The sequence below is a fragment of the Sprattus sprattus genome (genome assembly GCF_963457725.1).
Source record: "Sprattus sprattus genome assembly, chromosome: 12".
In the NCBI taxonomy this organism is placed as follows: Eukaryota; Metazoa; Chordata; class Actinopteri; order Clupeiformes; family Clupeidae; genus Sprattus; species Sprattus sprattus.
The window spans coordinates 18,787,452-18,815,130 of NC_137910.1; the positions used below are offsets into that span (position 1 = coordinate 18,787,452).

The following is a 27,679-nucleotide window of genomic DNA, read 5'->3' on the forward strand; positions in this document are numbered from 1 at the left end:
CATCAATGGAGAAACGAAGGAAAGAACGTCATCTGTTTGTAATAACTAGCGACCTAATTTAACTCATTATTTCGCCAAAAAATATTGTCATTCTCTTAGTCAATGAACCTCTAAACCATTACACTACAAAGGGTAAATGGTGAGGTGTCAAAAATGTACGAAAAATTCCCTGTTCGGAGCCGGGAACTGCTAAAAGGAGAATTGGCCGTGTGAACCTTGATTGCATTAGCTTGCCTGTTAGCTGTAACGTTGGTTCTGGTTGGCGAGCTTATGTAAAGGTATCTTCATCAACTTGCACAAATATAACACATCCAGTTGACGTTGTGAACATACCGCCGGTGGCCAGGGGAGAGGGAAGATATAACTTCATCCTGAAAACGTAAACGTAAGTAGCTAACTATTTCGTTAGCTAGCAAGAATTAGCAGCAGCTAGCAACATAGCTAACTCAGTTGTGTTTCGTAACGTCAGCCAGCGTGAATTTTACTGTCTGCGGGGCTTCTCTACAGTAATCCAGGGAACCAGATTACTGTTTGTTAACTGTGGGTAGCTATCAGCCTATTTGTTGTCGACAAGTAATTTGAACAGACGCGATACATCATGCCCCCTTCAACGAACCTTCTACTTCTGCTAGAATGCTAATTGTAGCCTGTGACACCATGAAGTCGGTCTTGGCCCAGTATACTCAGCTAGCTAGCCAACACAACAACCTGAGCTAGTTGGAGTCTCGCTGTCAGTATACACGGGTGCATTTTGGGCATCAGGAAAATGTCCAACCTGATTGATGTCACATGACTTGGTTCTTGTCATATATATAATCTACTACCTAGCTTTTGTGTGGATTGATAAGTGTGTCCATAAGGAAGTGACTGCGACTACATACTCATCTGTCATTCACTGGATCTGCTTTGTCATAAAATATGTTTGTTAACAGTGTTTGTAGCTATTATGATCGTAAGAAACTTTCACATCTCCTATAAAAAAGATTTTCCTCCCGAGTTTTAGTTTTAGTAACATACCACGGTGAGTTTACCGTTTAGAAAAGTATTAGGAGTAACGTTAGTACATGAGGTTGGAATCTGTCAGCTGAATGTTGGCTTGTCTTGAAATCATTCGACAAAGTCGTAATGCTTGTTAAGTGATTAGTAATACATATTTTGACCAGGCTCCAAAAAGACACTTCGCAGCCTCATATAGTTCAGTTCCAAGTTTGTTATACCGAACGTTTTCAGATATCTGCTGTCTGTTCTCGGCAGACTTTATTTCAATGTGCAATGAAATCGAGAGTAGCTGGAACCTACTTCCTCTGGGAAAGGAGTGGGCCTGTTGGGTCTCCAAAGAGATGGCTCTCTGCCTGTCAGACTTAACAGGCTTCGTCCTTGGTGACACATGAGCCCCCTTTACTGTATTTCACAGAAGGAGATTAGGCTTCCCCTCAGTGTCTACATGGCAAAGCTACATGGCAAAGTCATAGAAGCCTATACTCACGAGACCCACTATGACAAGGTGCTCCACTTAAAGCTGAAATCAGCCTATATGTGTACACATGTAGCGGACATCATTTGTTGACTTTTGTAATGACTGTCTTGTTTTTCTAACTGTCTGGACATCAGTATCAAGTTTTCAAATTTTTATGTCATCAAAGTGTTTAGATTCAGCTGACCACAGACTCTGTCTGTGAATCAACTTTTGGTCTGCTATTGCTTCTGAAGTGTGCAGAAGCATATTGCCATGTTGCTGATCTCAGAAAGCTCTCCAGGTAATAGTTTGTTGTACTTGTTATTCGAGTAATTATTCCAGGAAGGTGGAGAAAAGATTACTGCCTGGGCACAATGCAATACATAGTAGCTGCAAGGTAACACACACATGCTACCTAGGGGAATGATTTCAGGTTAATCTCTTTAGATTAAACAGTAGTTGAGGCCACAGGGCAAAGAATTTTATGTTACCACTAAAAGTACTCCTAAAGTGCACTTAAAGTTCTTAAACAAAGGTTTGCTCCTAATTCCTATTCACAAAGCTGCTTAGAGCAACTTTTACTAAGGAGAAGCAAGAACTGACTGGACTAGGACTGACACGCCCATCATTTCTAGGAGTTTCTCGGCTGCTTTTTAGACTTGAGATGCTTTGTGAATAGGGGCCCAGCCTTCCAGTGTATTTCCAACCATCTGTGTTGTGGGTTGTTCAAGGTGAGGGAGATGAAGTAGAGGGGCTTTATCCTCCTTCTTTGGTCTGGTTACTGTAAATGTCGCTCTTTCTTGGGTCTGTTTAGTGTAGCCTGTTTTGGAGCCTGGAAAAGTGAATCCAAGGGACAGAGCGGCCACCACTGTCGTCGATGATATATCTTGATTATTCTCTTTTGTGGAAGTACACAGTTATTATACTTTTTAGTCCAATCTGAATCCACTGTCGGCAGTTAATGCCCTTGTAGTGTAGTGGCGGTGTGGATAAATCTGTGCACTCACACACAATTGGAAGGTACACAAGTGTCTGCACAGAGCCAGACGTTGACAATCTGGTGATGTTTTTTACGTAACTTGGACTGTAGTGGATCTTCGCATATTCATGGATGCGTAAAGAAGAACACTGGCCCAAGAGGGTGACTGGAACCAGAGCTGCTTTTCCGTAGTCCGGAAGTTTCCTTCAGAGTGGCTTCAGAATTTGCTGATGCTATGCAGACAGACACGCACGCACACGCACGCACACGCACACACGCATGCACTCGCGCATAGACGCTTGGACACACAAAGATACAGTATCTCTTGCAAACCCAGATATAGGATGACAAGAGCTGCAGTGCAGAGGACAGTGTGTATGTTTCTCTGGAAATCCTGTTGTAGTTACCAGCTAGCACTGTTGCCTGGTGTCCAGTGTGCGCTCTCACTGCAGAGGATTGTCAGTTTCACATTTTAAACGCGTCACGCTCCCTGTGTCGTCATTGGACACCCTCACCCTCCCCTGTCTGGGGTCGTAGTCAAAGCTTAATGGTACTTTTGTTCACGAATGGTTCACACAGCCCCCCTCTCTCTCGCTCTCTCTCTCTCTCACTCACACACACACGCACACACACACACACACACACACACACACACCCACACCCTCACCCTCAATGGAGTTTGGTAATCATTACTCTCTGTAAGTTACACGGTCTCTCCTCACCTGCCGAGTGACGTCCCTTTAATCTCCCACCCTCTCTTTTCATCTGACGGGTTTATGAGGTGCCCCGCGTTTGGTGTGTGTGTGTGTGTGTGTGTGTGTGTGTGTGTGTGTGTGTGTGTGTGTGTGTTGATGTCATCTCATGTGGAGAGGTGCAGACAACAGAGGGCTTATTTTGGCTTCCTCCAGAGGCTCAGGGTGTCATCCTTGAACTCTGAAAGGCATCCCTTTAGGGCCTGGTTATGGCCTTCGCCTGCGGTGTCATTGGGGTTCGACCAGCCCAGAGAGACACAGACACTTTCAGGCTGTTGCTCTCTGTCTTGGTGCTTTTCACACATGGGGCTTTATTGAAAAGATCCCTATCTGTTGAACTACTGACTTTTTTTTCCTTTCAAATGAGAGTTTGATTATGAGAGACTATCGATTATCATCACAGCAAGCTCACTTAACTGTGCACTTTTAATACGGTTCCCATAACAGCGTGTCCATTATGTGGACAGTTAATCTATCTTTGCAGTGATGATGTCGTTTTTTTGGCACCCTTGAGAGTTGTCTTTTATTCTGGTATGTTTAAAAGCTACGGTCTGCAGTCTTAACAGGTTGCAGCAGATAAGCCCTTTGACTTCAGACTGTGGTCGAGACTTCATCTAGTGCGTGGAAACAAGAATGCTGTCATTAGGTCGCTGTGTACCGCATCAAGATGGTTCTCCCTCCACTGCCTGTCCTTTGCTGTTAGGCACCTGCAACAGTTTGGCACCTCCGGGCACTTGCAATAGCTGCTGTTAAGTTATTATAATTATATATCTTTTTTTTTCCCAGTTCACAAAATGAAAAAGAACATTGTGTTAACATTTAAAGAAAGATGTCTGTTTGCTGCAGGGCTTGTATTTACTACTTTTCACTCAACATAATGTCATGATTTTTTTTGTTTTTTTTGCATACGACTATAAATGCTCAGGATGACACTTACCGAGTCTGTTTGCCATTGGACACTTACCAGCTCCTGATGTTTGACCTAACAGCTCCTCATAATGTGTCTGGTCGCAAGCATTTACTCTGTTGAATGTATTCATTTAGCAGAGGCCGTCACCCAAGGTGACTTGCAGTGTATGTACACATTTCGTTTACATTTCTATATCATTATGTCTGCTGCCTGGGTATTGGCTGGTTGGTGAAGCAAATGCTCAAAAACCAGTTCAGCTGAAAGAGAAGTCTTCACTCGGAAGGCAGATTAGGCTAGTTCAAATTTTTCAAACACAATCCTCATTTTTTCCTCCTCATTGCAAGTGTTGGTCTTCCTTTTCCCCTTTAAATAACATTCCATCCCATTGCATCGAGAACTGCCAGTTGACATGCTTCCAGATTCCACCATGGGAGAGGGGCTGGACCTGTCTGGCTACACTCCTTGTCCCTGGGAAAAACTCTTGGCCGTCGGAAGGGTGTAAAAGTCTGTGAGGTCATATCTATTGCGGAGCCCGATTGCAAGTGGATGAGGGAGACATATTTTGAAGTGGGGTGGTATCGTGGCTGAGGTCACGTCTTTGTTTCTGTGAGTGTGTGTGGTTTTCAGGTCACATCTGCGAGCATGTCTTTCTGTGTGTGTGTGTGTGTGTGTGTGTGCATGCGTGCACAACCTTGTATCTTCTCATGTATCGGTTGTGCTGTTGATGTCTTTCAGTGCTGACCACTGCGCTTTTGAATGTGTGTGTGCCGAATTTTGTTTGCATGTAATGTCAAGTTGCACATTGACGTCATGTTTGTACAAAGTCTGTGTGCTTTCTTTTCATGTTTCATGGTGTATGTTGCAGAGTATGTTTACAAATGAAATTAGTCCTCTCCAGGGCTGCACAAAAAAAGAAAGTCTAAATTCAAGTGATTTTACAAAAATGACATCAGTCAGATAGCTATTTAACCATGAAAAGATGAGACTGACCCATTTACAAGCTTTATCTTTGGTCATTGCATTGTAAAACATAGATTTTCACCATGGCAGAATAAAAACAGACACTTGATAAGCTTTGGTCTTAGAAGCCCAGAGGGCATGTATAGTACTCAGAAAGGTCAACATCATGGGGAGTCCATAGCAGTACAAATAATAGAACAGACATTCAGATTCCCAGCGAAGCTCTATTCTGGGCATAGAACAGAAAGTAAATTAACTGAAATGAAAGCTTGGGACGTTGTTAATGTGATTTGTTTTCTATTTGATCATTCCATGACCACTGAATTATGGACACAAGCTGAGTTTGTCTGCTGTTTATTAAACATGGCAGCAAGCATCATCAAGACCCCTAGCAAAGGATACAGTTCTAAACATGGGGAAATGGCATCTATATGCTTTCTACTCTTTGTAATTCTAGCTAAACCACCAAGTGAAAATCAGGCCTTACTGTGGGGGTAAATTCAAGGTTCTGTCCCTGGCAATGAATTCAAGCCATTACTTGATCAACATTTCGCTTCTTCTCTGATGGCTAAATTAGATAGATCGATAACTTCAGATAAAAATGACATTCCACTCTAACTAAAGCACATGTTGGCCCATATGCGTGTCAGGGATGGGGAGAGGGTTAAGTCACAGGGAGGATGTGGGGCTCGTTATTGCATTGCAGAGGGCCTTTGGTCTGGAGGTAATGTAGCACCGCAAGGATCTAATGAAGGGATTACCCAATCAAATTAGCTCGTTAACTTTGCTCTCTGAAGAAACTTGCCCCTTTCTTTTCTCTAGCCAACTTTGTGCACCTATCTAGCGTGTCACGCTGAATGTAAGAAGAGCCCACAGGTGTGTGTCACTGTGTCAGTATGTGTGTTTGTGCTTGTTCAGACTGCAGTAGGACTGGATAGGGTGATGTCCTGAAAATGGATCCAAATCGCTGATAAGAATGTTACTGATCTACTGACTTCATGTAATTGGTGCATTTCCGTTTAATTTGATTGTATTTTTGATTAACATTTATTTGTTCATTCATTTTGAATTGTATGCAGCAGCATGCGTGTAAAGATACCTCATTGTCAATGTCAACGTGTTGAGAGGCACAAACCAGGGTTCCATAAACACAAGACACAACATTGAGTTTCTTACATTCAAATCTTATGTGAAATGGTGAATTGACCTTCTGTGGCTTGCACAGTCTAGTAAACTTTCCTGAAGCCATACAGCCTTCCGGATACGCTCAGCCTAATGGTTCTAGGTGAAAATCCATCTTTGATGGCTGTGAAGACTCTTATCAGCAGTGGCACCACTCTCATAAGATTGGCCCAGGTTTGAATGGTCCCGGCCCAAATTTCTGAAACGGGTCTTGGGCTTGCCCGGTCTGTGTTGTTCTGCCAGCAGTGTTGGCCTATCTGTTGGGCACCACATGGAGCGCAGTGGTGCAGACAGCCATCATACAGAGGGCCGACTGCAAGGAGCCACGCTGAGTCACCCGCTCCAAATCCACCACTTCAGCAGAATTGCCTCTTACCTTTTACCCTTTCTTTCTCTCCCTCTCTGTGGCTTTGTTCCTCTCTTTCTCTTCGCCCTCTCCCTTAATTGTTCCTCTCTTTCTCTCTCTCTCTCCTACCCCACTCAGTCCCAGGGACTCTTATTAGGGTATATCTGGACAAATGTAAACATTTCTCGGCGCTCCATGCACCTTGAGTTTATTTTTGATTGTTCTTGTCCAGTTTGTTCAGCACCATTCCCTTACTTGTACACTCACACCTCCCCATCGCTTTGTCACTGTCGTACCAGAACTCATTTGTTTTCTTCTATTGCCTGCTTTCATCTCCCCATAGACATCCTACTGAAAGGATTACACAAGGGTTTTTCCTCTCTATGTCTGTCTCTTCCTCTCTCTCTCTGGCTGATGGAGATGCCCACTGCAGTGGTGCCCATGTAAGGCCAGATCCTTTGCCATGGGTGTGTCTTGTTGAAGGCTGGCATTGCCGTCTGAAGAGGCCTGCTCAATGATATGGGGGATGTGAGAGGGGCGCTAGACGTAACCTGGTGACGTTGCTATGCCAACGTTATTTTTAGCACAGAGTTTCCCATTCACTTATGTGACGAGGTATTGCCTAGATTGGAATTGAACATAGTCTGGGTATCATAAGAAGAGGCACATTAGTCTTACAGACAGAACCATGCTCTATTGTTTTATGCATGAAGGAGGTTAGTGGTCTATGTAGGTCTCTGGGTTTTGCCTGATTGTAAGAATACGAGGTCAGGCTGCAGGTTCTAGAATAAACTCCACATAACAATTGAGACTGGTTCTAGAATAAACTCCACATAACAATTGAGACTGGTTCTAGAATAAACTCCACATAACAGTTGAGACTGGTTCTAGAATAAACTCCACATAACAGTTGAGACTGGTTCTAGAATAAACTCCACATAACGGTTGAGACAGGTTCTAGAATAAACTCCACATAACGGTTGACTCTGGCTTTAATCTAGAATCAACTCCACATAACAGTTGACTCAGGTTCTAGAATCAACAACTCTACATCACGATGAACTCTGGATTAGATCCAGGGCAGCTCAGTTCTTCATTCATTTACTTGCTAGGGATGGGGAGGGGTGCCTTTGGTAGAGGATAAGGCAATGTGTCAGCTTGCTGGACGTGTTGCCTACACCATGTGGCATATGGTCCAGCAGATTCATCTCATAAAATTATGAAAGAATACAATAGAGCGATTTTGAACAATAGTTTGTTCAGTATCAAAGACAGAAGAGGAAGTAATGAACCAAATTTAAAGTCTGTAATTCTGTATTTGGTCTTTCCATGAATTAAATTACTGCTGTGAAATGAATTCATGCCCTGACTAGTATCTAAAACAATATGCATCATCATATAGGTCCAAAACAGGTCCTTCATACAGTAAGCACTGAACATGAAAGAACAGCACCTCGATATTTGACTATTCAATACATTATGGGTACATGGTGCGTTGAACTCTTTGTAATTCTCTGGGTGAAACTTCCACCCAACAATGAGGAAGCTTGAGGTACCAACTGGACATCTAAGCTTGCAGAGGGATACATTCAGAGCTCAAGTCCACTATACTCTTTGTAATTCTATGGGTCCCCCTGTCCTGTTGGTGGAAGTGCTCTCTCTTCTCCTCAGCCCCCCACGACCCCCCCCCCCCCCCCCACACACACACACACACACAGCTGCTCTGGCGCTGAAATAACGAGTGTTTGTCTTTCACTCGGGCTAAGAGAACGAGGGCGCGTGAGGTCGGAGCAGACGACAAAGCACGCTCCTCCCTGATGGCAAAAGCGACGCACGACTGATAAGAATTAACATTTTGGATATTGTTGTGCTGTGAACACACATATCCACACACACGTTTGTCCATCTGTCTGTCTATATGTCTAACTTTGTGTCTGTCCATCTGACTTATCTTGTATACTGCACCTTTTTAGTAGACCTATATCAGGAATGAGTCTTACTTTGTTCTTACTACACTGTCTGTGTTCATCAAAAATGTGCTTCTGTGATATGACTGTGTACCAATTTCATTTGATGGATATTTTAGCTCCAGTGTGCTAATGCTGGTGAAATCCATTACTCCTGTTAGCAGCTCCTGTTTTGAAAATATTGTGTTTGAGTGTCTGTGCCATAATTGTGTTTGGGTACATCATGTTTTCTTTTTCTTTGACCTGTGCTTTAACGGTTTCGCTTCAAGTGTATGCTTAGGGTCTTTGAGTACTTGTCTGTTTGCCTGTGAGCGAGTGCCCAAGTAATCCTTCTCCTTGTCATTGCCGTGTGGGAGAGGGCTCAGAACACAGGCAAAGATCTGCTTAAGAGCACAGTTGGTGCTTCCTGTTTCCATAGAAACCACTCCACTGCCACTCCAGGCGCTGTATCCATAGTGATGGAACACATGACAGGACCTCAGTGGTTACATCACTGTAGTGCCATAGATCCTAGGGGGCTGGCTTTCAACTCGCTCTCACTTTTTCTCTTCCTCACCCCTCTCTCTGCACTTCAATGGAATGTGGGCTTCATGGTGTGTGTCTGGTGTGTGTTAGTGGGAGGGCATGTGTGTGTATGGATGTCTAAGGGGCCTGTGAGGGCAATGTGCCATTTGGAGACGTGCTGCTGTTGAATTGTGGGCCAGTGGCAGGTGAGGTAAGGACATGTGAATCGACTGAATCGGTGTTAATGCCTTGGAGAATTTGTTATTGAAAAATGCCTAGTTTGATGCGCATCGCTGCTCTTTTGATACTGACTGCAGGTGTTCTTCTTAATGAAATCTCTTACGAATAATTATCCAAGCTGCCAGGCAGGTGTTTGTGGGCTGGCCTTTGTTTTGCGGGGAGGAATATGTAGGAACTGGGGGTGATCCAACGTCTGCCACCGAGGCGCTGCTCACTTCAAGAGTGGCTGCCGTCTCTCTTGTCCGCCTTCTAGATGAGCCCTACAGTACTTCCTTTTTTTCCCATCCTGGAGTGGATCGCCCAAAGGCCTCAGCCTGCTCTCTCCAACACATCCATAAGCAATGAGTGAAAGGTTATTGTGTGGCTAGGCTCACGGCTGCCATGTTATGCTAATGGAGAAGACATCAAAGTGTGTGGACATCGCCTTTGGCCTCCAGGTGGTACACCACCACCAACCCCTCTCTCCTGTGGTTGTCTGGTCTTGATCCACCCCGAGCACTGTGTGACTGAATCCAAACTTCATGACCGTTACAACATTCTGTCCTTCTCAGGACACGTGGTTAGGCCTAGGTGTAGAAGAACTGGGGAATACTGACGTTGTTATGAAATGTGTTCAGTCAGCAAATGACTAAACATGCGTTGCCAGCTGTGTGTTTTTTTTGGACTGTTGAACTCGTCATGATTGCAGTATCTGTCTAGTGCAGAACGTCATATCCAATCGAATCACTGGCTGCCGTGCGACTGTAATGTTGCGTAACTACGCATTCTTTTCTCTGGCCCACATTTGCAGATTCATCACGCTTGACTAGACACCTCTGCGTTTGGGCCTGGTCCAGCTTTCGCCATTGGCCCAGACTAGAAGGGGTCCTGAAGGGTGGCTTCCCTCTCGCTGAAAGCTGAGAATCAGGAAGAGTGTGGAGGCCCCAGGACTAAGGCCTAGGGGTGGGCAAGGGGGTTGTTAGGGGGCTAATGGAAGTGTAACCCAAGCTAGAGGGGGTATTAATAGCCGAGTGGGAGTGAGGTGTGGTGGTGGCAGACGTTCTGGCATGCATGAATGCCATTTGGTTGGCCGTGACACCATGCGGCTCTATATGTTGGCTGGCTTGAGCCCTGGCAAGAAGGGCCTGTGTGGTAGCTGGATGGGTTTGATAAAACAATGTGTCGAATGAAACGGCGAGGGCTAGGTGGTGGTGTGAGTGGAGTGAACGGTGTTATCTTCTGTTATTTACTTTTACTTCAAACAAATGAAAACCTACATTACGTTGTTGTGTAACAGATAGTTTTTGTAGGTAGGTAGGTAGATTTAATGATGTGATGGAATTGATTTAGGTGATATGCAGTGGTGTGAGGCAGAGATAAGCACACCTGTTGTTCCCAGTAGTGTTCAGGACACTCGCAGTGAAGTATTGTACGTCGGGGGTTGTAAACCCTGCACAAATGGAAGAACAACTTTTAGAATTAACCTAAGTCACCAAATATAACTGAAGATTATCAGTTTTTCAATATCAACTCTGCTGTTACAAACTGTAGTCGGCTTAATTCGATTTGTGTTTTATTATTATTGAAAAAGCTGGATTAGTTACTCGTGGTAGGCCTTATGAATGTAAATTTCTTGTGATCATTATTAATGTAATGTCAACCTTTTGATGTTGAACTATTAGCCATGCAAATTATGTGGTAATTAGCTATGATGGATGTTTTCATTATTAGCCATTCAGTATTATCTGTATCTTGATGTGATGATTAGCCATCTATTAACTATGATACATATTTGTGTAGCCTTAGATTTAGATTTTAGCACAAAATATCTTGTTCGATGTAAGATAAATTAGCTTTTCCGAGTGCTCGGATATGGGGACTGCAGTGTGGCCCTTTGGACTTGGTATCGCTGATATCCACCATAGAGTGTGCTCCATCGAGACGCCTTGATTACCTGCCAGGGTGGGGCAGCCATGGTTGATGTGCTTTTGTTTTGGAGATTATTGTCTGTCCCCATTGTCATGTTCGCTATTGTGTTCCTTGATCATGTGACATCACCTAAGAAAACCACTGAGCTCAGCGCACTAGAAGATCGTTAGTGTTTTTTTTTTGTCGGGTTGTGCTCACAACGGAAAAAAACGTGTAGCTTGGCCAAGATGCATGGTGATGCAATAGCATGAATAGATATCACTCAGCAGTGTCTGGAGCCCAGGCTATTCTTGGCTGTGTGTAGCTTAATGTCCTTACGAGGCTGGGGTCTTGCCAAAGCAGCTTAAAGCTCTTCCACTCTTTGTAATCCACATATGGTCTGATGGCACTTGTTTTTGTAGATAGGTAATTATTGAGATTTGTGAAGTACCTTGAGTCACGGTTCCCATGGTCGTGGAAATCCTGAAAAAAATAATGGCATTTTAAAATCCAATTTTCCTTGGAAAAAGTCATACAACTCGAAAAATGTGATAAGGTTTGATGTTTAGTAGTAATGTTTCTGAAGTGTGATGCAATTTGCCCTTGAATTGACTGCCTAACTAGCCGATTAGAAAAAGGAATGCAAAAGGTTTTTGTTGTCTAGTCATGGAGAAGTTTTGAAACGGTGTCATTGAAAATGGGTGGGAGACCTGTTGAGTGATGTGATATCCAGATGCATGTGAGGAGACGGTTGGACCTGTGCCAAATTAGGACTGCATCCGTCAGGTCCAAACTGGGCTTCTGATTTTGTGACCGTGCAACTCATTTTCGAAAGGAGAACTTGCGTTTGTGTAAACTGTTTAAACCAGAGTGCTCTGTTTAGCAAGTGCAGTTTTGGAAGGTTTTCCATTGAAAGCACTTGAATGTACCGATACATTTTGAAAAAAAATCCCAAAGTCCCTCTCCTGGCATTGATTAAACCCCTCCAAGGTCATCTCTGTTCCTCAAGATCTTTTGATAAAAAAAAAAATGAATGGCCTTTTAATGACCCGTTCCTCCTCCTGTTTTTGGTACACTGCAGTTCCAAGTTGGAAATACTCAGCCATGGCGCAATGGTGTTGACTGCTAATTTCGCTCATGGTATGTTGTCCATCAAAAACAACAACATATGGACATGTTAAGGTTAAAAACTTGACTTCGGAGAGGGTGCTTTACCATACAAGTTGTGTGAAGGCAAAGCTCTCAAAACCACCGAACCACACAGCTCTCATTCACGCCACTGCGGCAGCCACCGTTGGGAACAGAGAGAGCTGTGGGGTCACCGGGCTGTCACTGTACAACCGGCTTTCACCGTGTGCCAACAGCCGGCCATCTGTTCCAGAACTTTCTTCCCACTGATTCTGCTTTCGTATGGGGGTTATGAGAGAGAGAGAGTGAATGGCCAACATGTTCTGGGGGCAAAAGTGTGTGTCTGTGCAGGCATCTGGGACCCTTAATACACACACATTTAGCAATTTCTACATTGTATTATCAATGTAGTTCTGTATTAAACTGCACTTGTTGGTGGCTCGTTGCCGTTGTATCTAATGTATAACCAACAGGGTCCCTGTACTGAGTTCTCCCTATAAAGCAGATCAGCTGTGCGCCCTAAAGCTAGTAACCCACCACGCAACATAATCCTCCTCAGAGTTGCCCCAGAGCCCAGTCGAGAGAAATGTTTGCTCAGTTAAGTTTGCCTTGTAAGTAGCTTTGTCTAGAAGTGTTCAGCGAATGATTGGATGTGAAACGTAAATATAGTTAGCGCAGTGGTTTGTCTGCAGCCCCACTGCTGTGTCAGGAGTTCACCCGGCTGGTCGGGTGGAAGCCCTGGAACCTTCTAGGCTGTGGGGGGCTGAAGCTGGTGGCAGCTTGAGGTGCGGAGTAAATCTGATGAGAGCAAATCCCATGCCCCCGCTGTGTGAGAAGTTTAAGCTCCGTTACGGGGAGTCTGTCAGTCTGCAGACGCAGTCAGAGGCTGGCTTTTAATGAATGAGTGTTGAGACGGTGAAAACCTCGTAGGGGAAACACACAGCGCAAGTTCACACACAGTTGAAGGGTTGAAAAGTTGAAGCAAGAGTTTTTTGTGTGTGTCTATCCAGTGCTCCCTGCTTTTTTCAAATGCATTTGGTGTAAATCTGATTTCACGCTTACTTTTCCTCTCGTTCTCGCATTCCACACACACACACACACACACACACAGACACACATTGTCTGTTAAGCATGTGTTGCCCTTTGATGAAACTACCCCCAAGCCTCTGCCTCCACCACCCCTGTCTTCGTCACTCTGAACTCGCTACGAATGCTTCTGACAACACAAACACACACACACGCCATTTTGAACCGGTCACGTTGTAGGAATTTTGTGTATTTAATCCTCAGCTAAGGAAGCGGGAGAGAGTCTGCGTTGTAGAGAAAAGTAAAAAAAAAAAACAGCATTCATTTTCGGGATGCAGTCCCATGCCATGGCCTCCTGTGCCCTGTCAGCTCAGGCCTGCTTTGGGGAAAGCATGTTTGTTTTGCCGCGCTAACCTGCCCTGGCAGAATGGAAATGAATAGCTGTTATGTGTGTTAAAGCAGGGTTGCGATGTAACATTAACTCACAGAAATCTGCTCTTTGGCCACAGTAGAGCCAGAACACGGGTTCCAATCCCTTTCAGGTGCTTATGGCACGATGCTCTAGGTTGTTTTTTTGCCGTACGAACAATATGAGTTTATTTGAGTCATGCAACAGATGACTCCAGTTTACAAGATCCACAAACATCACGGGCACTGACCTGAAAGAAGTTGAACTAAAGGTCTTGACAAGTTGAAAGTGCTAGAATGTTCTGTTCGCCATCATATAGTCGCAACGAAGCCATTTATAGGTGGTGTTAACTGTACAAGTTAGTTTGTTCACACGCGCTTTTCAACGGCTGCCAGACCTCTCTGTGTTTGAGTTCAATAGGAGGCCTTAGGCAGTGTGTGAGGTGTTATGTCTATAAATCTTACAGTGAACAGAAGTGGAGGGGAAGAAATATACTCCAGTGTGCTATGATACCAAGTCATAAGTTCCAAAACAAACTGTATGCACTTCAAATGGTGGTGAGAAGTCTCTGAATTTGATCTTTGTAGTAAATGAGTGAGGGACTGTAAAGTATATTAAATGGCTATATAACCTGCCGGTCTATAGGAGCTCCTTGAGACCTTTGACCTTATGGAACACTGGATCAATGGTGGAGCATAATGTGGTCCGTGTAACAGCAGGTCATTCAGTAACACAACTCTTCCTGCATTCAGTACTGTTCTCCTCAGTGGTGGCTAACAGAGCACTCCTGGTGTGAAAAGCCTCTATAAGACTGCAAAATCAAACTAACCAAACAAGCACATTCTTACCCATTCATTACTCTGTGCCTTTGGTGGAGAGAGAGGCCTAATGAACCGTAGTCCAAACTCTCTGTGGTTCATAAACCAGCGATAGCACTCATAAACCTGCGCTCACGTTTGCTTGCGTTTAGCAGTAGCGTCGCTTACATAACCGTGCCGTTAAAGGAGATGCTCCTCAGACATGTGTTCCTCCCTTCCATTGCACCAGCCGCACTGGGCAAGGCTCGTACTGAACACGTGCCACACGCCACAAGGTCTTCATTGCCTTAGGAGGCACCGTGGGGTGCGTGACAAATGATGAGTCTCTATGCTAAGCACCTGTTGTCCATGGCAGAGGGCATTCTGCATTGTTTGCGTGTCCGTTTGCCAAATATTAGCTTATCATATGATTCGTTACTAACCAGGGCAAAAGGTGTCCATTCAGCCCAGGTCTTGGGTAGAATCATGAATTATTCAATTAAATCTGTATGACTACATTTGTCATTAACCCATGATAACAAACATTACCAATAGTTACACATACAACAAATAACCATCATCTTCAGTGGTGTATTTGTCCAACATTTTGTTGTTGTTTTGAAGCGTCATACAATGTTAAGGGATCCTGTATAAGGTCAAGTCAAGGAACACAAAACAATGTTCTCCAACCAGGATAAAATGGGCGGCGAGCTGTCTAGCAGATGGTGTTCAAAAGAATGCTGAATCAGAACAGTGCCTAGTAGTGTCATGTTGCCATGAGGCTTGCTTGTCTTGCATGATCAGTAGGTCTTGTATGTATCGGACAATAGGCCTAACCTCATATCTAGGTGATCAAAAGGACTTGAAAGATAGCCTTCAAAGTGTTTCCCAGTTCCAAAAGCAGACACTGCTCAGAGCGGCAGAATGATAATGCGTCTTGTTTTGTTTCCTTTGTTGTTTGGTTTCGCCATGGTAACACTGGTGGCGGAGGCTAGACTGCTTCATGATGACTCAGCAGATGGATTGCCTTCACAGTCCGAGTGCAGTGCCGCCCTCGGAGACGTGTATCAATCCGCCAGCGGGGAGTGGCACGCAGCAGGAGACGCTCTTGTCTCGCTAATATCTCACTCTCGTCTCACTCTCGTCTCGGTGTGCTGCTAAGATGAAAGCCTGTGACGGGCAGCTATTGATTTTTGCCTGTGGTGGATGTTCACCTGTGTTCGAGTGTGATGACCATATGCCTTCTCACATGTCAAGATCGCCGCTCTTGGACGCGATAGCGGGATTGCTGTGAAAATTAAATTCTCTCCAGTTACCTGTGTTATTAATTCCATTCACTAAACAAATGACACTCAAATCACAACATTGAGTTACACACTTAAGATATATCCACACTTGTATGTGATGCTACAGATATAAGAAAGGTTACATGTAGTGCCATTGTGTTACAGCTGTGGATATGACATTATATACACATTGGAATGGACCTGTCCCTTAGGCTTTTATTGTGTGTGTTGTGTGTGTGTGAGAGAAGTGAGCACCTGACCAGGCTGACGGTGTGTGAGCATCACGGTGACCCTGTTTCTCTGGAGGAGCTCCACTCCACCGTGAGAGCTAATCCGTCTCTCTCCTTCCAGTTCTCTCTTCGACTCACTCTGGTTTATTCTCCTCCTTTCTTTGGTCACAACATCCCTTTCTTCCATTGTTCTCATCCTCGCCTCCTACTCTCTCTACCTCTCCCTACATCTCCTGTGTCTCTGTTTCCAAAATTGTCTCCATCTCTTTCTCTCTCCACCTTGTCTCACCCTGCGGCCTAAACTCTAAATGTCCTAATATCTCTCCACTTGTCCCTGTCTTTCCTTCACCTCCTGCTCACTTCTTTTTTCCATCTCTCTCTCATTTCTTTATATCTCCCTTCTTCTCTCATCCTCTCTCCTCCCTCCATAGCTCTCTCTCTTTCTCTGTGCCTTCACTAGCTGACACTCTTAATTTCTCTTTAGTTTTTTCCCTTTCTTTCTCCCTCCTTCGCTCTCCTCCTTTTCCTTCTCCCTCTCCTTTCCTTTTCCCTCCTCCCTTCCCATCTCACCTCATCTTGTTCTCTTCTCCTCTCTCCCAGGCGGCACCCTGAGCCAATGGGGGCGTTCTTGGACAAGCCGAAGACGGAGAAGCACAATGCCCACGGCGAGGGCAACGGCCTGCGCTTCGGCCTGAGCAGCATGCAGGGCTGGCGGGTGGAGATGGAGGACGCCCACACCGCCGCCCTGGGCCTGCCCCACGGCCTGGACGACTGGTCTTTCTTCGGCGTCTACGACGGCCATGCCGGCTCGCGCGTCGCCAACTACTGCGCCAAGCACATCCTGGAGCACATCGTGACCGGCGTAGGCGGGGCCGAGGAGCTGCGCCGGGCAGGGGGCTCGCCGACGGCGCCAGGAGGGGTCTCCACGACACCTGAGCCCGTGGCGGTGGACGCGGTGAAGAGTGGCATCCGGACCGGCTTCCTGGCGATCGACGAGCACATGCGCAGCTTCACCGACCTGCGCAACGGTATGGACCGCAGCGGCTCGACGGCGGTTGGCGTGCTGCTGTCGCCCGCGCACCTCTACTTCATCAACTGCGGCGACTCGCGTGCGCTCCTCTGCCGTCGTGGGCGCGTCTGCTTCTCCACCCTCGACCACAAGCCCTGCAACCCGCGCGAGAAGGAGCGGATCCAGAACGCCGGCGGCTCGGTCATGATCCAGCGGGTGAACGGCTCGCTGGCCGTCTCGCGCGCGCTCGGAGACTACGACTACAAGTGCGTGGACGGCAAGGGCCCCACGGAGCAGCTGGTGTCGCCCGAGCCTGAGGTGTTTGAGATTGCGCGGGCCCCCGAAGACGAGTTTTTGGTGCTGGCCTGCGACGGCATCTGGGACGTCATGAGCAACGAGGAACTGTGCGAGTTCATGCGCTCGCGCCTGGAGGTCTCCTCGGACCTGGAGCGTGTGTGCAATGAGCTGGTGAACACCTGCCTACACAAGGTGATTGTGTGTGACTTCAGTACGTGTGTCAGTTGTGTTTGTTGACGTGTCATTATTGGTTGGCATGTGTGTTTGTCTGTGTGTCTTTTTCTACTTGTCAGTGTTGGTTGGTTAGCTTGTGTGTGAGTGTGTGTGTGTTTGTGTGTGTGTGTGTGTTTGTGTGTGTGGGGGGCGCAGATGTGTGTATGCGAAGCTCAGAAGCTTGTCATTTCGGTTAGCCATCAGTTTCTAACATATAGATGTATGTTTGATGTACTTCCACTGTCGCTTCTGTGTTCTGTGGTTTGTGTTTTTGCTTGTAGCGTCTTCAGCAGTTTGGCCTGTCTGCTGATGTTATTGTCTAGACAGACTGCATGGCCCCTAGGGGTGTGTGTGTGTGTGTGTGTGTGTGTGTGTGTGTGTGTGTGTGTGTGTGTGTGTGTGTTTGTGTGTGTGTGTGTATGTGCGCGCCTGTTGATCTTTAGTGGAACAAAATAATTGATTTTTATTTCAAAAGCTATTAAGGATTTGCAAACATTGTGGTTTTTTGTTGAAAGGTCTAGACTAGAACAGATATGGGATTTCACCCTTGTGCATTCCATCCATAGTCTTTAGATGCTTTAAGAACAAAACAAACATCTGCTTTGAGTTGCTGACCCTCACACACACCCCACCCCTTCTCTCCCCCTCTCTCTTACTCTCACACACACACACTCACTTTTTTTCCCTGTGTCTCTCTCTCCTTCCCCCTCTGTCTCTTTCTCCCTCTCACGCTTACCCCCTTCTTCCTCCTCTCTCTACTTCCCACTCTCTCTACACCCCCCCTCTCTTCCCCGTCTCTCTACTTCCCTCTCTCTCTACTCCCCCCTCTTTTCCCCCTCTACTTCACTCTTTCCTCCCCCCCTTCTACTTATTCCTCTGTTTCTCTTCTTCCATCCCTCTCTACTCTACCCTCTCTCTCTATTTCCCCCCGTCTCTCTTTACTTCCACGTCTGTCTCTCTACTTCCCTCTTTCTCCTCCTCTTCCTCTGTCTGTCTTTTCTTTGGGCACCAGGGAAGTCGAGACAACATGAGCGTTGTGGTTGTGTGTTTGCCAAACGCACCCAAAGTGTCAGAGGAGGCGGTGAAGAAAGACAACGAGCTGGACAAGTTCCTGGAGTCTCGTGTGGAAGGTGAGCACATCTGCAGACGTCCAGCCACACTCACACACACACGCACACACACACTCTTATACACATATATACACTCACTCATTCACACATACATTCAATCATAAACAAATACATGTATGTGTGCTTTCTGTCTTTCTCACACACACACACACACACACACACACACACACACACACACACACATAAAGATGCTCTACTGATGCTTTTACTATTGCATTGTGCAGCCACACACACACTCTGTGAGACACACACTCAAGGAGAGATTCTCATTTTGCCGTTTGCGTTGTACAGTGTACATAGAACTATTTGTCTGGTCTCCAGCCTGACTTACGTCTCACATTGAGGACACTTGGATGATGAGATAAAGGTTGTCTTCTCCCATATTGCCTCTGGTGGCAGGGAGCACACCTGCCCTACCTATAGTCTAAGGCTCTTTGGTTAAAGCATCTGTTGAATCAATGCATGGGCCTAAATGAAATGTGACGGACGTGTCGCTTCCACTTTTCAAAGGTTCCGCTGATCTCACCACTTTCCCTCTGAAGAATGCGCCACAGAATCTGACCTACATTCCCAGTGGCCATTGCTCCTACCCCCCCCCCCCCCCCCCCCCCCCTCCACACCCCCACACCCCCATCCTCCTTATTAAGCTCTGGCTGTGCTGGACCTCATGTCCTTTTTCTGTCCACCGTTTCATTGGGCTAATGCTAAGTTATCATTAGGGTTTAGTGAAGATAGCATTGCGTCAGTGTTATGCTAATGCTAAGTTAGCATTATGATTTAGTGAAGATAGCATTGCGTCAGTTTTGGGCTAATGATTAGTTAGCATTAGGGTTTAGTGAGGATAGGGTTAGGTCAGTGTTGGGCTAATGCTAAGTTAGCTTTAGGGTTAAGTGAGGAAAGTGTTAGGTCAGTGTTAGGCTAATGCTAAGTTAGCATTAGGGTTTAGTGAGGATGGGGTTAGCCCAACACTGACGCAATGCTAAGTTAGCATTAGAGTTTAGTGAGGATAGTGTTAGGTCAGTGTTAGGCTAATGCTAAGTAAGCATTAGGGTTATGGGGTTAGCCTAACACTGACGCAATGCTAAGTTAGCATTAGGGTTTAGTGAGAATAGTGTTAGGTCAGGCCTTTGCGTGTGGCAGAGGGAATGGAGTTCTGCAGCTCTGGTGTGGAATGCGCTGTAGGAACATCCAGCTGGCTGTGATCCCATACTGTCCCACTGGGCAGCAAACGGCCTCTCTGGGTTCTCTCTCTCGCTCACACACACACACACAGTCCCCCTCTGTCAAACTTTCTGTCTCCCACTACTCCTCCTTTTTGTTTGTCTCACTTGGTCTCTCTTCCTCGTCAGTTTCTTTCTGTCTCTCTCTCTCTCTCGAACACACACACACACACTCACGCACACACACGTACACACACATTCAGTCCTCCTCTCTGTAACATTCTCTCATGCTATCACTCCATACCTTTCAGCCGTTCAGTATTTTGTGTTCCCTCTCTCTTCCTTTCTGGTACTTGTCCGTTGCTGCCTCTGTTGAATTTGTATTAGTGCTGTTTTTCAATTTGCCCCTTTTTTTGTATGTCAAGTTTTCTTTCAGTCATGATGGTATTGTCCTTCATTGCACTCTTCTGGGCTGTTTCAATGGATTTTTATTTTTCTCACTCTCTCTCTCTGTTTACATTTGTCTCCACTGGTAAGAAGGGTCACGGTATCAGTAACGGCAGGAGTTTCATTCTGTTGTGTTTTGTAACCACTACAGGGTTACACTTGAGTCACTGTGTGTGTGTGTGTGTGTGTGTGTGTGTGTGTGTGTGTGTGTGTGTGTGTGTGTGTGTGTGTGTGTGTTAAACTTGAGTCACAGACAGTTCATTGAGTGTTTGTGTGGAGTATTTAGTAACCTTTAACCAATTGTGCTCATACGCTTTCTCCCTGCCTTCCGCTCTCTCTTACTGTCTGACACTCTCTCTCTCTCTATCTCTCTCTCACTCACTCACTCTCTCACACACACACACACACAGAGATTATTGAGAAGGCGGGAGAGGAGGGCATTCCTGATCTGGTGCACGTCATGAGAATTCTCGCCACAGAAAATATACCCAATCTCCCACCAGGGGGAGGCCTTGCCAGCAAGTAAGACAGTACACACACACCTGTTCACACACACACACACACACACACACACACACACACACACACACACCCCTACACCTGTACATACACTCAAACACACAAACAGACATATGAAGACATGCATGCACACAGACACACACAGACAGAGGAACACACACAAATGCACCCAATAATTTAAACACTCATGCACAACACACTAAACTTACTGAAAAGAAATCTGTGTAAGAATCAATTAGGGGTTGACTCTCATAAATGTCTTGCTCTCTTTCTGTGTTTCTCACTTTCTCACAATAACACACACACACACACATCTATCTGCTCTCACAGGCACAGTGTTATCGAAGCAGTGTACATTCGGCTGAACCCGCACAGGGAAGAGGATGGGGTAAGTGTGTGTGTGAGTGTGTGAGAGAGATCAGTGTGCATATTAGTTTAGTTTCCCTACACTCCATAGCAATGGCTTGTTTCTATGGACAGACCAGCGTGTCATTTGTAACCTCTGCCCCCCCCCCACAAATGCTCTTATTACATCATACCATGAGACACTAGTGGAGTATAATAGTCCAAAACCCTCACTCTGCTCGCCCATGTCTTTCTATGTCTTTATTTCTCTTTATACATCGGTCTTCCACTCCTCCTGTCCCTCGTTCTTTTTTTCTGTCTCCCTCTCCCTCATGTGTCTGTCTCACTCAGTTTTCTTAAATGTTGGTTTTGAAATCAGCCCTTCTCACGAAACAGGACAGCCCTGAATAAAAAAAAGCAATCACTGGTATTGTCTCCTCTTCTTGATTCACTCAGACACACTTAAAAGAAAAACAATCTATAAACTTTCAGTCTGCTGCCCTGTAGAACACGGAAGACTGCAAATGTGATGTCAGAAAGAATATGAATAATTACAATTTTTTCAGTGTTACCTTTTCATATAGACATTTTTACCAAACGTTTGGAAATGAGGTAAAGACTAGAGATGCATTTTTTGCAAGAAAGAAGGAGGGTGATTGCTCAACAGCAGCAGAGGACTGCCAACCCTTGCCCAGAAAAATGACAAACAATACAGCCCTAGCACATGAGCATAGAGCACACAGCAGGCTGCGTAATTAATTAAACATTCCAAATGAGTCGACAGCCTTCATTTATTGTGTGCAATAAGCTACATAACTTACCCAGATCAGTTAATTTCATGAGGATGAAAAACGATGATATCAAAATAAAGCAAAGGATCGCTAACCCTTGCCCAGCAGATGATGGTTGTACAGCCCTAGAGGTGCTGTAGTTGGGTATTATTTGCCAGATATGCTGGGCAAATACGCAGAGTAATGCTGATTTGCAACATTGGTTAGCGTGGTTTAAATTACCAATTTTAGAGCGGCAGCACAAAGCACTCTATAATCTTTGTTCTGTCAGTTATAGTTTTGAATCTCAAGAGCTGACAATTGCCCCAAATGAGGAGTGGTCTCATGATGATGGTGTCATATCCTGTTAAAATGTCTGGGTGTTTCTACTTGTGCATGATGGGACCCCTGCTGAGTGCGGCCATCATGTGACCCAACCCCACATGAAGCCGCTGCAGTGGAAAAACCCCAGTGCCCTATAGGCGGCAGACCGGGTGCTCTGTGTCTACTAGCGCTGTCTGTCTGTATGCCTAGATGTGTATGTGCTGAGTCTGAATCGCCTGAAAATGATGTCATAGTAGGACATCTCTGTGGTCGCTTACTACAAACTCAGGCCCTGTGTGTGTGTGTGTGTCTGTATGTGTTTGTGATTTTGATATTGTACACCCCTCTCTCTGTGTGGGTGTATCCAATCCATAGACAGTGGCATAGCTGTGGTGCCAAGGCTCTTGGACTGTGACTCTTTGATGTCGTCATGTTTTATTAGACCCTACTGTACATTAAAGGTTGCACATCAGCCTTGATTCCCACACTGCTTTGTTCCAAGCAGTATTTGTGTGTGTGTGTGTGTGTGTGTGTGTGTGTGTGTGTGTGTGTGTGTGTGTGTGTGTGTGTGTGTGTGTGTGTGCGTGTGCGTGTGCGTGTGTGTGTGTGTGTGTGTGTGTGTCTTTAATGACTATTACCTGCACCCCCCTACATGTTCTCCCTCCTGGACCATCTATCTGTTGCGGCAATTTTAGATTAAATGCAGAAAACACTCATACAAACATGACATTCTTAAGCCCATTACCTTTTCGTAAGTCTCACTCAATGCTACTCTCTAACACTACTCTCTCTCACACACACATAAACACACACACACACACACAGACATAAATACATACATATATACATACAAACACACACATATGCACAAACAGAAATAGGTTTTGGTAACTGGTATTTTCTAACTGTGTGTGTGTGTATGTGTGTGTGTGTTCATTCCTTAATTAACGCAGCCCTCCTGTTTTATTTGGTAAGTTTGCTAGACACTTTCCTTGACCAACCTCTCGGGTCTTCCCTTCCCCTGCATGTGAGAGGACTGTAGTTTCACTCTAGTGCACTAGTCCTGGCATATATATATATAAACTGTATATTCCCCTTTGCCGTCAGGTTCAACGGACTCAGTCAGAGAAACTCCTAGGCTAACTCTGGTGCAGATCCTTGTCTGTTTTCCAAGCATTAGAAAGTCAGTCGTTTGGTGTTAAGACTCATTTTATAGACTAGTCTTATGGCCCACCAGTGTTCACAACCACACCCTGACTTGTCTTGTCACTTGGAGTAAAGTCAGGGTAGTCGGAGTCTTAGAGTGAAACAGACAAAAGAGAGGCGGTTAATGGTTTCTGAAAGAAGCCTCTCTTCATTGTCTGCCAATTGTTTTGTTTCTGTTTTCCTATTTGTTTTGATATTTTGTTGTGATTTAATTGTACAGCACTTTGGTCAGCTTTTAAATGCACTTCATAAATACATTTTACTTGACTTGACTTGACTTGATTGAAAGCAGAGCGTGACTATAAGAGTGGAGCTGTCAAGCTAAAAAGGCACCGGATGCCTAAAAGAGCCCGGATGATGTAATGTTGACTTTCGAACGACTCTTGAGTGACAGTTGCTATGCCAACGCCAATACGTCACCCTAACGCGATTTACCTCAGAGCATCTTGCATTGTACTTTGCTACCTGAGACCAGCTTGCTTGTATTTGACCTACAATAAACCAACCAAAACAACCATGTGCTTGATGTTTGACTTTGGTAGGAAAGTGGTTGATTCGCTAGTTGGTTATAGTATCAAAGTAAGCACATTTCATTAGCTAGCTCGTGCTAGTGTAACGAGCTATCTTGTTAGCTTGAAGCTATTCATCTGTTGTTGTGCTTAAATTAAGAAAGTCCTTAATGTGTTGTGATTTTAAGACATATCTGACGGCACCCACAATTAAATTTGAACAAAACGGCATTGTCTGCACAACATTTTACTAAAGAACAACGGGGGCTTGCTAGCTTTGACATGCTAGCGGACATTGCTAACTTACAGGTTACCAGCAGGCAGGTGTAGCTAAAACTTTTTATTCGCTTAATATTGTGCCTAAACGGATACTATGTACCCCGACACTTTTTGGCTATCAGTCAGAGAGTCTCAAGAGTAGTTCGAAAGCCATCAGCTACGTTTTAGTCGCTTAATATTGTCGCACAAAAGGAGGAATTGCTATTAGCAATATAGATGCTAGCGCGCGAAACCTGTTGATGTGTGCTTACTTACAAAAGACCGGCAGCCAATATTAAGCGTGTAAAAGGTACCTGATGGCTTTCGAACAACTCTTGAGACTCTCTGACTGATAGCTAAAAAGTGTCCGGGTGCGTAGTGTCCGTTAAGGCACAATATTAAGCGACTAAAAAGTAGCTGATGGCTTTCGAACGACTCTGAGACTTAAAGTTAATAAGCGCCCGGCCTACGTGGTGACCGGATTACGTAATGCTTACGTTGGCATAGAAACTGTCACTCAAGAGGCGTTCGAAAGTCAACATTACGTCATCCGGGCTCTTTTTGGCATCCGGTGCCTTTTTAGCTTGACAGAGCCACCTCGGATTTGTCAGTACAGTTGTTCAGTTTTTCAGTTGAGTTGTGTGGTTCACAGATGCACATCTGCATTCAGGACTGAAGGTAGCTGACTAGTTATGAGATCTGATTGTGCCTTACATGCTGTGATGGGAATTGGAATTGGTCCCCTAAGATGCAGCCAGACAGCCGTGGTATTGTTTGACATTGTTTGACCAGTTTGGGGCAGGTTGTATGTTTGCAGAGTTTTGTGTTTTTGTCTGCATTACAATCAGGAGAACTTGGGAGCTAATACAGGTTCATGAGAACTGGTAGTCTACTTACAATTGTAAATATCCCAGACTTGGGTACTGTCAGCTGTTTAATGCCATGTTTCTGCTATTCATACAGATCTGTGTGTGTGTGTGTGTGTGTGTGTGTGTGTGTGTGTGTGTGTGTGTGAGCCACAAAGTATAGGAAAACAATGTAATAAATAAAAAAAAATATATATTTTTAAGTAACCAGTTTTTGATGTAAAAGTATGTCATCTTTTAAAGAATATTCACAAAGACATATCTTCATAATGGCCTGTGTTCTAAAAAGGTGTTGGGTGATATGGAGTAGTGAGACAGAAGTATGCAGGATATGACTTGACCTAATTCCCCTTACCTGTATTGGACAGCAGGTGGGTTGCAAAGAACACGGAACTGGTAGTGTAGGGTGAACTGGAGAGGGTCAGGAAGCAGATCTGGCGTATTGTAGCTTTAATCTCACTGCAATGAAGTAAGGTTTAGCATGGAAATCTCTACTTGTTATTGCTTAAAAGTGAAAAACAAACAAACACAAAACATTAAAGATTAAAGAAGGTGACTGTGTTAAACGCTTTTTCCCCACCCTCTCTCTCTTTCTTTCCTTTCTTCCAGAATGGTGCAGACCTGGAGGACCCCTGGTAGCTGTCCAGCGTGATTGGCCGTCTCCCCGTGACCCCTTTTTACAGAAGACATCTTTGCCTCACCTTTTGTCTCCCCCCCCCCCCCCCCCCATCCCCCGTTTCCTATGATACCAAGAGATCAATTGGACCAGATACGAAACATTCATACATTTTTTTTTTTTCCTTTTCTTCAAAACACAAAACACAATCCAAAGGATTGCAAAACACTCTTATTTTTTCTATGAATGGGCTGGAGGAAAGAATGAGAGAGAAAAAAAAAAAAAACACAAAAGACCTTTGGTGTTTTTGGAAAACTCTTCTCCGTGAATAAAAAATACACACATACACATAGCACACCATAGGAAGACAGTAAAAGACTTTTTTTACTGCAATTTTTTTCTGTTGTTGTTGTAATCGTTCTCCTCCCGTGGTTGCTGTTGCCGTTGGTTTTTGTTGTTTTTGAATATTGATGATGATGATGCCGATGATGAGGACGTTTGTGATGAAGATGATCGTATAGACACTGGGCCTGATGCGAGCCGTCTGTGGTGCCTTCTCTATAACGACGGGGTTGAGCAAACCAACCAGGGCGAAGCCCCTGTGCCCCTTAAAACACGTGGTTTGGACAGAAAGGGGGGGGGGGGGGGGATGGGGTTCCCTTTCTCCCCTTATTAACCCCCACCACCACCAACACCACCCCCACTGGGATGGTGGGTTAAGGCGGAGGCTCGGACTGACCCCCCCCCCCCCCCCCCCCCTCACTCCTGGAGTCACATGGGCTAGCGAGTGAGACTGAGTGCAGGGCCTGACAAGTGTGCGTTGGTATGACTGGCTGAATTTAACCTGCCATGTTTGGGGTTGATTACTGTGTGCTGTGATTTGCACCCCCGCCCCCACATTCATCCCTACCCCAACCCCTTACAGTGCCCCCCCCCCCCCCCCACCTTCCTCATAACAGACATTAAAAAGAGAAGTGAACTTTTTTTTTTTTTGCATACACACTGCCTCAGCTTGCTAAGGATTCACGCCCTCTTTCTCTCCTTGTCTGTGTGTCATTAAGCTTTTTAATCCTGCTGGTTAAGAGAGTATAGAATATATAAATATATATAAAAACAATATATATATTTTTAAGTTACCAGTTTTTGATTTTTCCAGTTTTGTTTTGTCTCTTCTATGGTGACTGATGTGGCCTACTGTGTGTAAAGGAAGTGAGATTTGATGACCAGGTGACGCAAAGAATGAGCTCTGGAGACTTGTGGACACAATAAGCTTTGTGCCATTTATGTGTGTGTATGTGTGTGTGTATGTGTGTGTGTATGTGTGCGCCTGTGTCAGAGAGAGACACTGAGTGTGGATGAATGTGTGTAAGTGTCTGTGCAGTGTGTTGGTAAATTTGTCTGTGTGTGTGTGTGTGTGTGTGTGTTACGGAGTGCAAACCTGCCGCTCGGGAACTATGGGTATGTTGAGCTAGAAGGGGCCTTAGGTGCCCTACAAAGCCACACTCATTTCCAATGCCTCTTTTCTTTCTTTCTCTCTCTCTCTCTCTCTCTCCCTCCTCTTCTCTCTCAGTCCTCTCCAGCTTTCCTTACAATGCAGAAATGGACTCTTGCAACAACCTGCCTTTTATTTTATTTTTTTGCTCAGAGTATATTGTAAAACTGTGTGATTTCTTCTTTTTTTCCCTTTTTTTCTTTGGTTTTGTTTTTGTTAGTCAGGTTAAAAAAGAAATAGCTTTATGATAAATTCACTTTTATTTCCAGATGCAGCAGCGTCGTGTAACCTTGAATGTTCCGCCGCATTTTCAGCTCTCAGTGACCCCACACAAGAAATCATGAGTAACATGGAAAAAAAATAAAACAAAGCTATGAACCTCTGCTGAAAAATAAAGATTTAGTGAAACCTGGCCTTTTCCTCATCTCATTTTTGATTCCTGGTTGGATCCTCTCATGT

The 27,679-nt window shown here is 45.0% G+C and overlaps 1 protein-coding gene across 1 annotated transcript; it reads left to right on the top strand.

The window, feature by feature from the left end:
* Positions 1-27,633, top strand: ppm1ba (protein phosphatase, Mg2+/Mn2+ dependent, 1Ba). The gene is made up of 6 exons (XM_080849350.1): positions 1-385; positions 16,660-17,557; positions 18,591-18,708; positions 20,726-20,837; positions 21,165-21,222; positions 25,722-27,633. The coding sequence occupies exons 2-6, from the start codon at positions 16,676-16,678 to the stop codon at positions 25,749-25,751; spliced, it is 1,200 nt and encodes a 399-aa protein (XP_080705476.1). The 5' UTR covers positions 1-385; positions 16,660-16,675; the 3' UTR covers positions 25,752-27,633.
* The last annotated feature ends 46 nt before the right edge of the window (positions 27,634-27,679 follow it).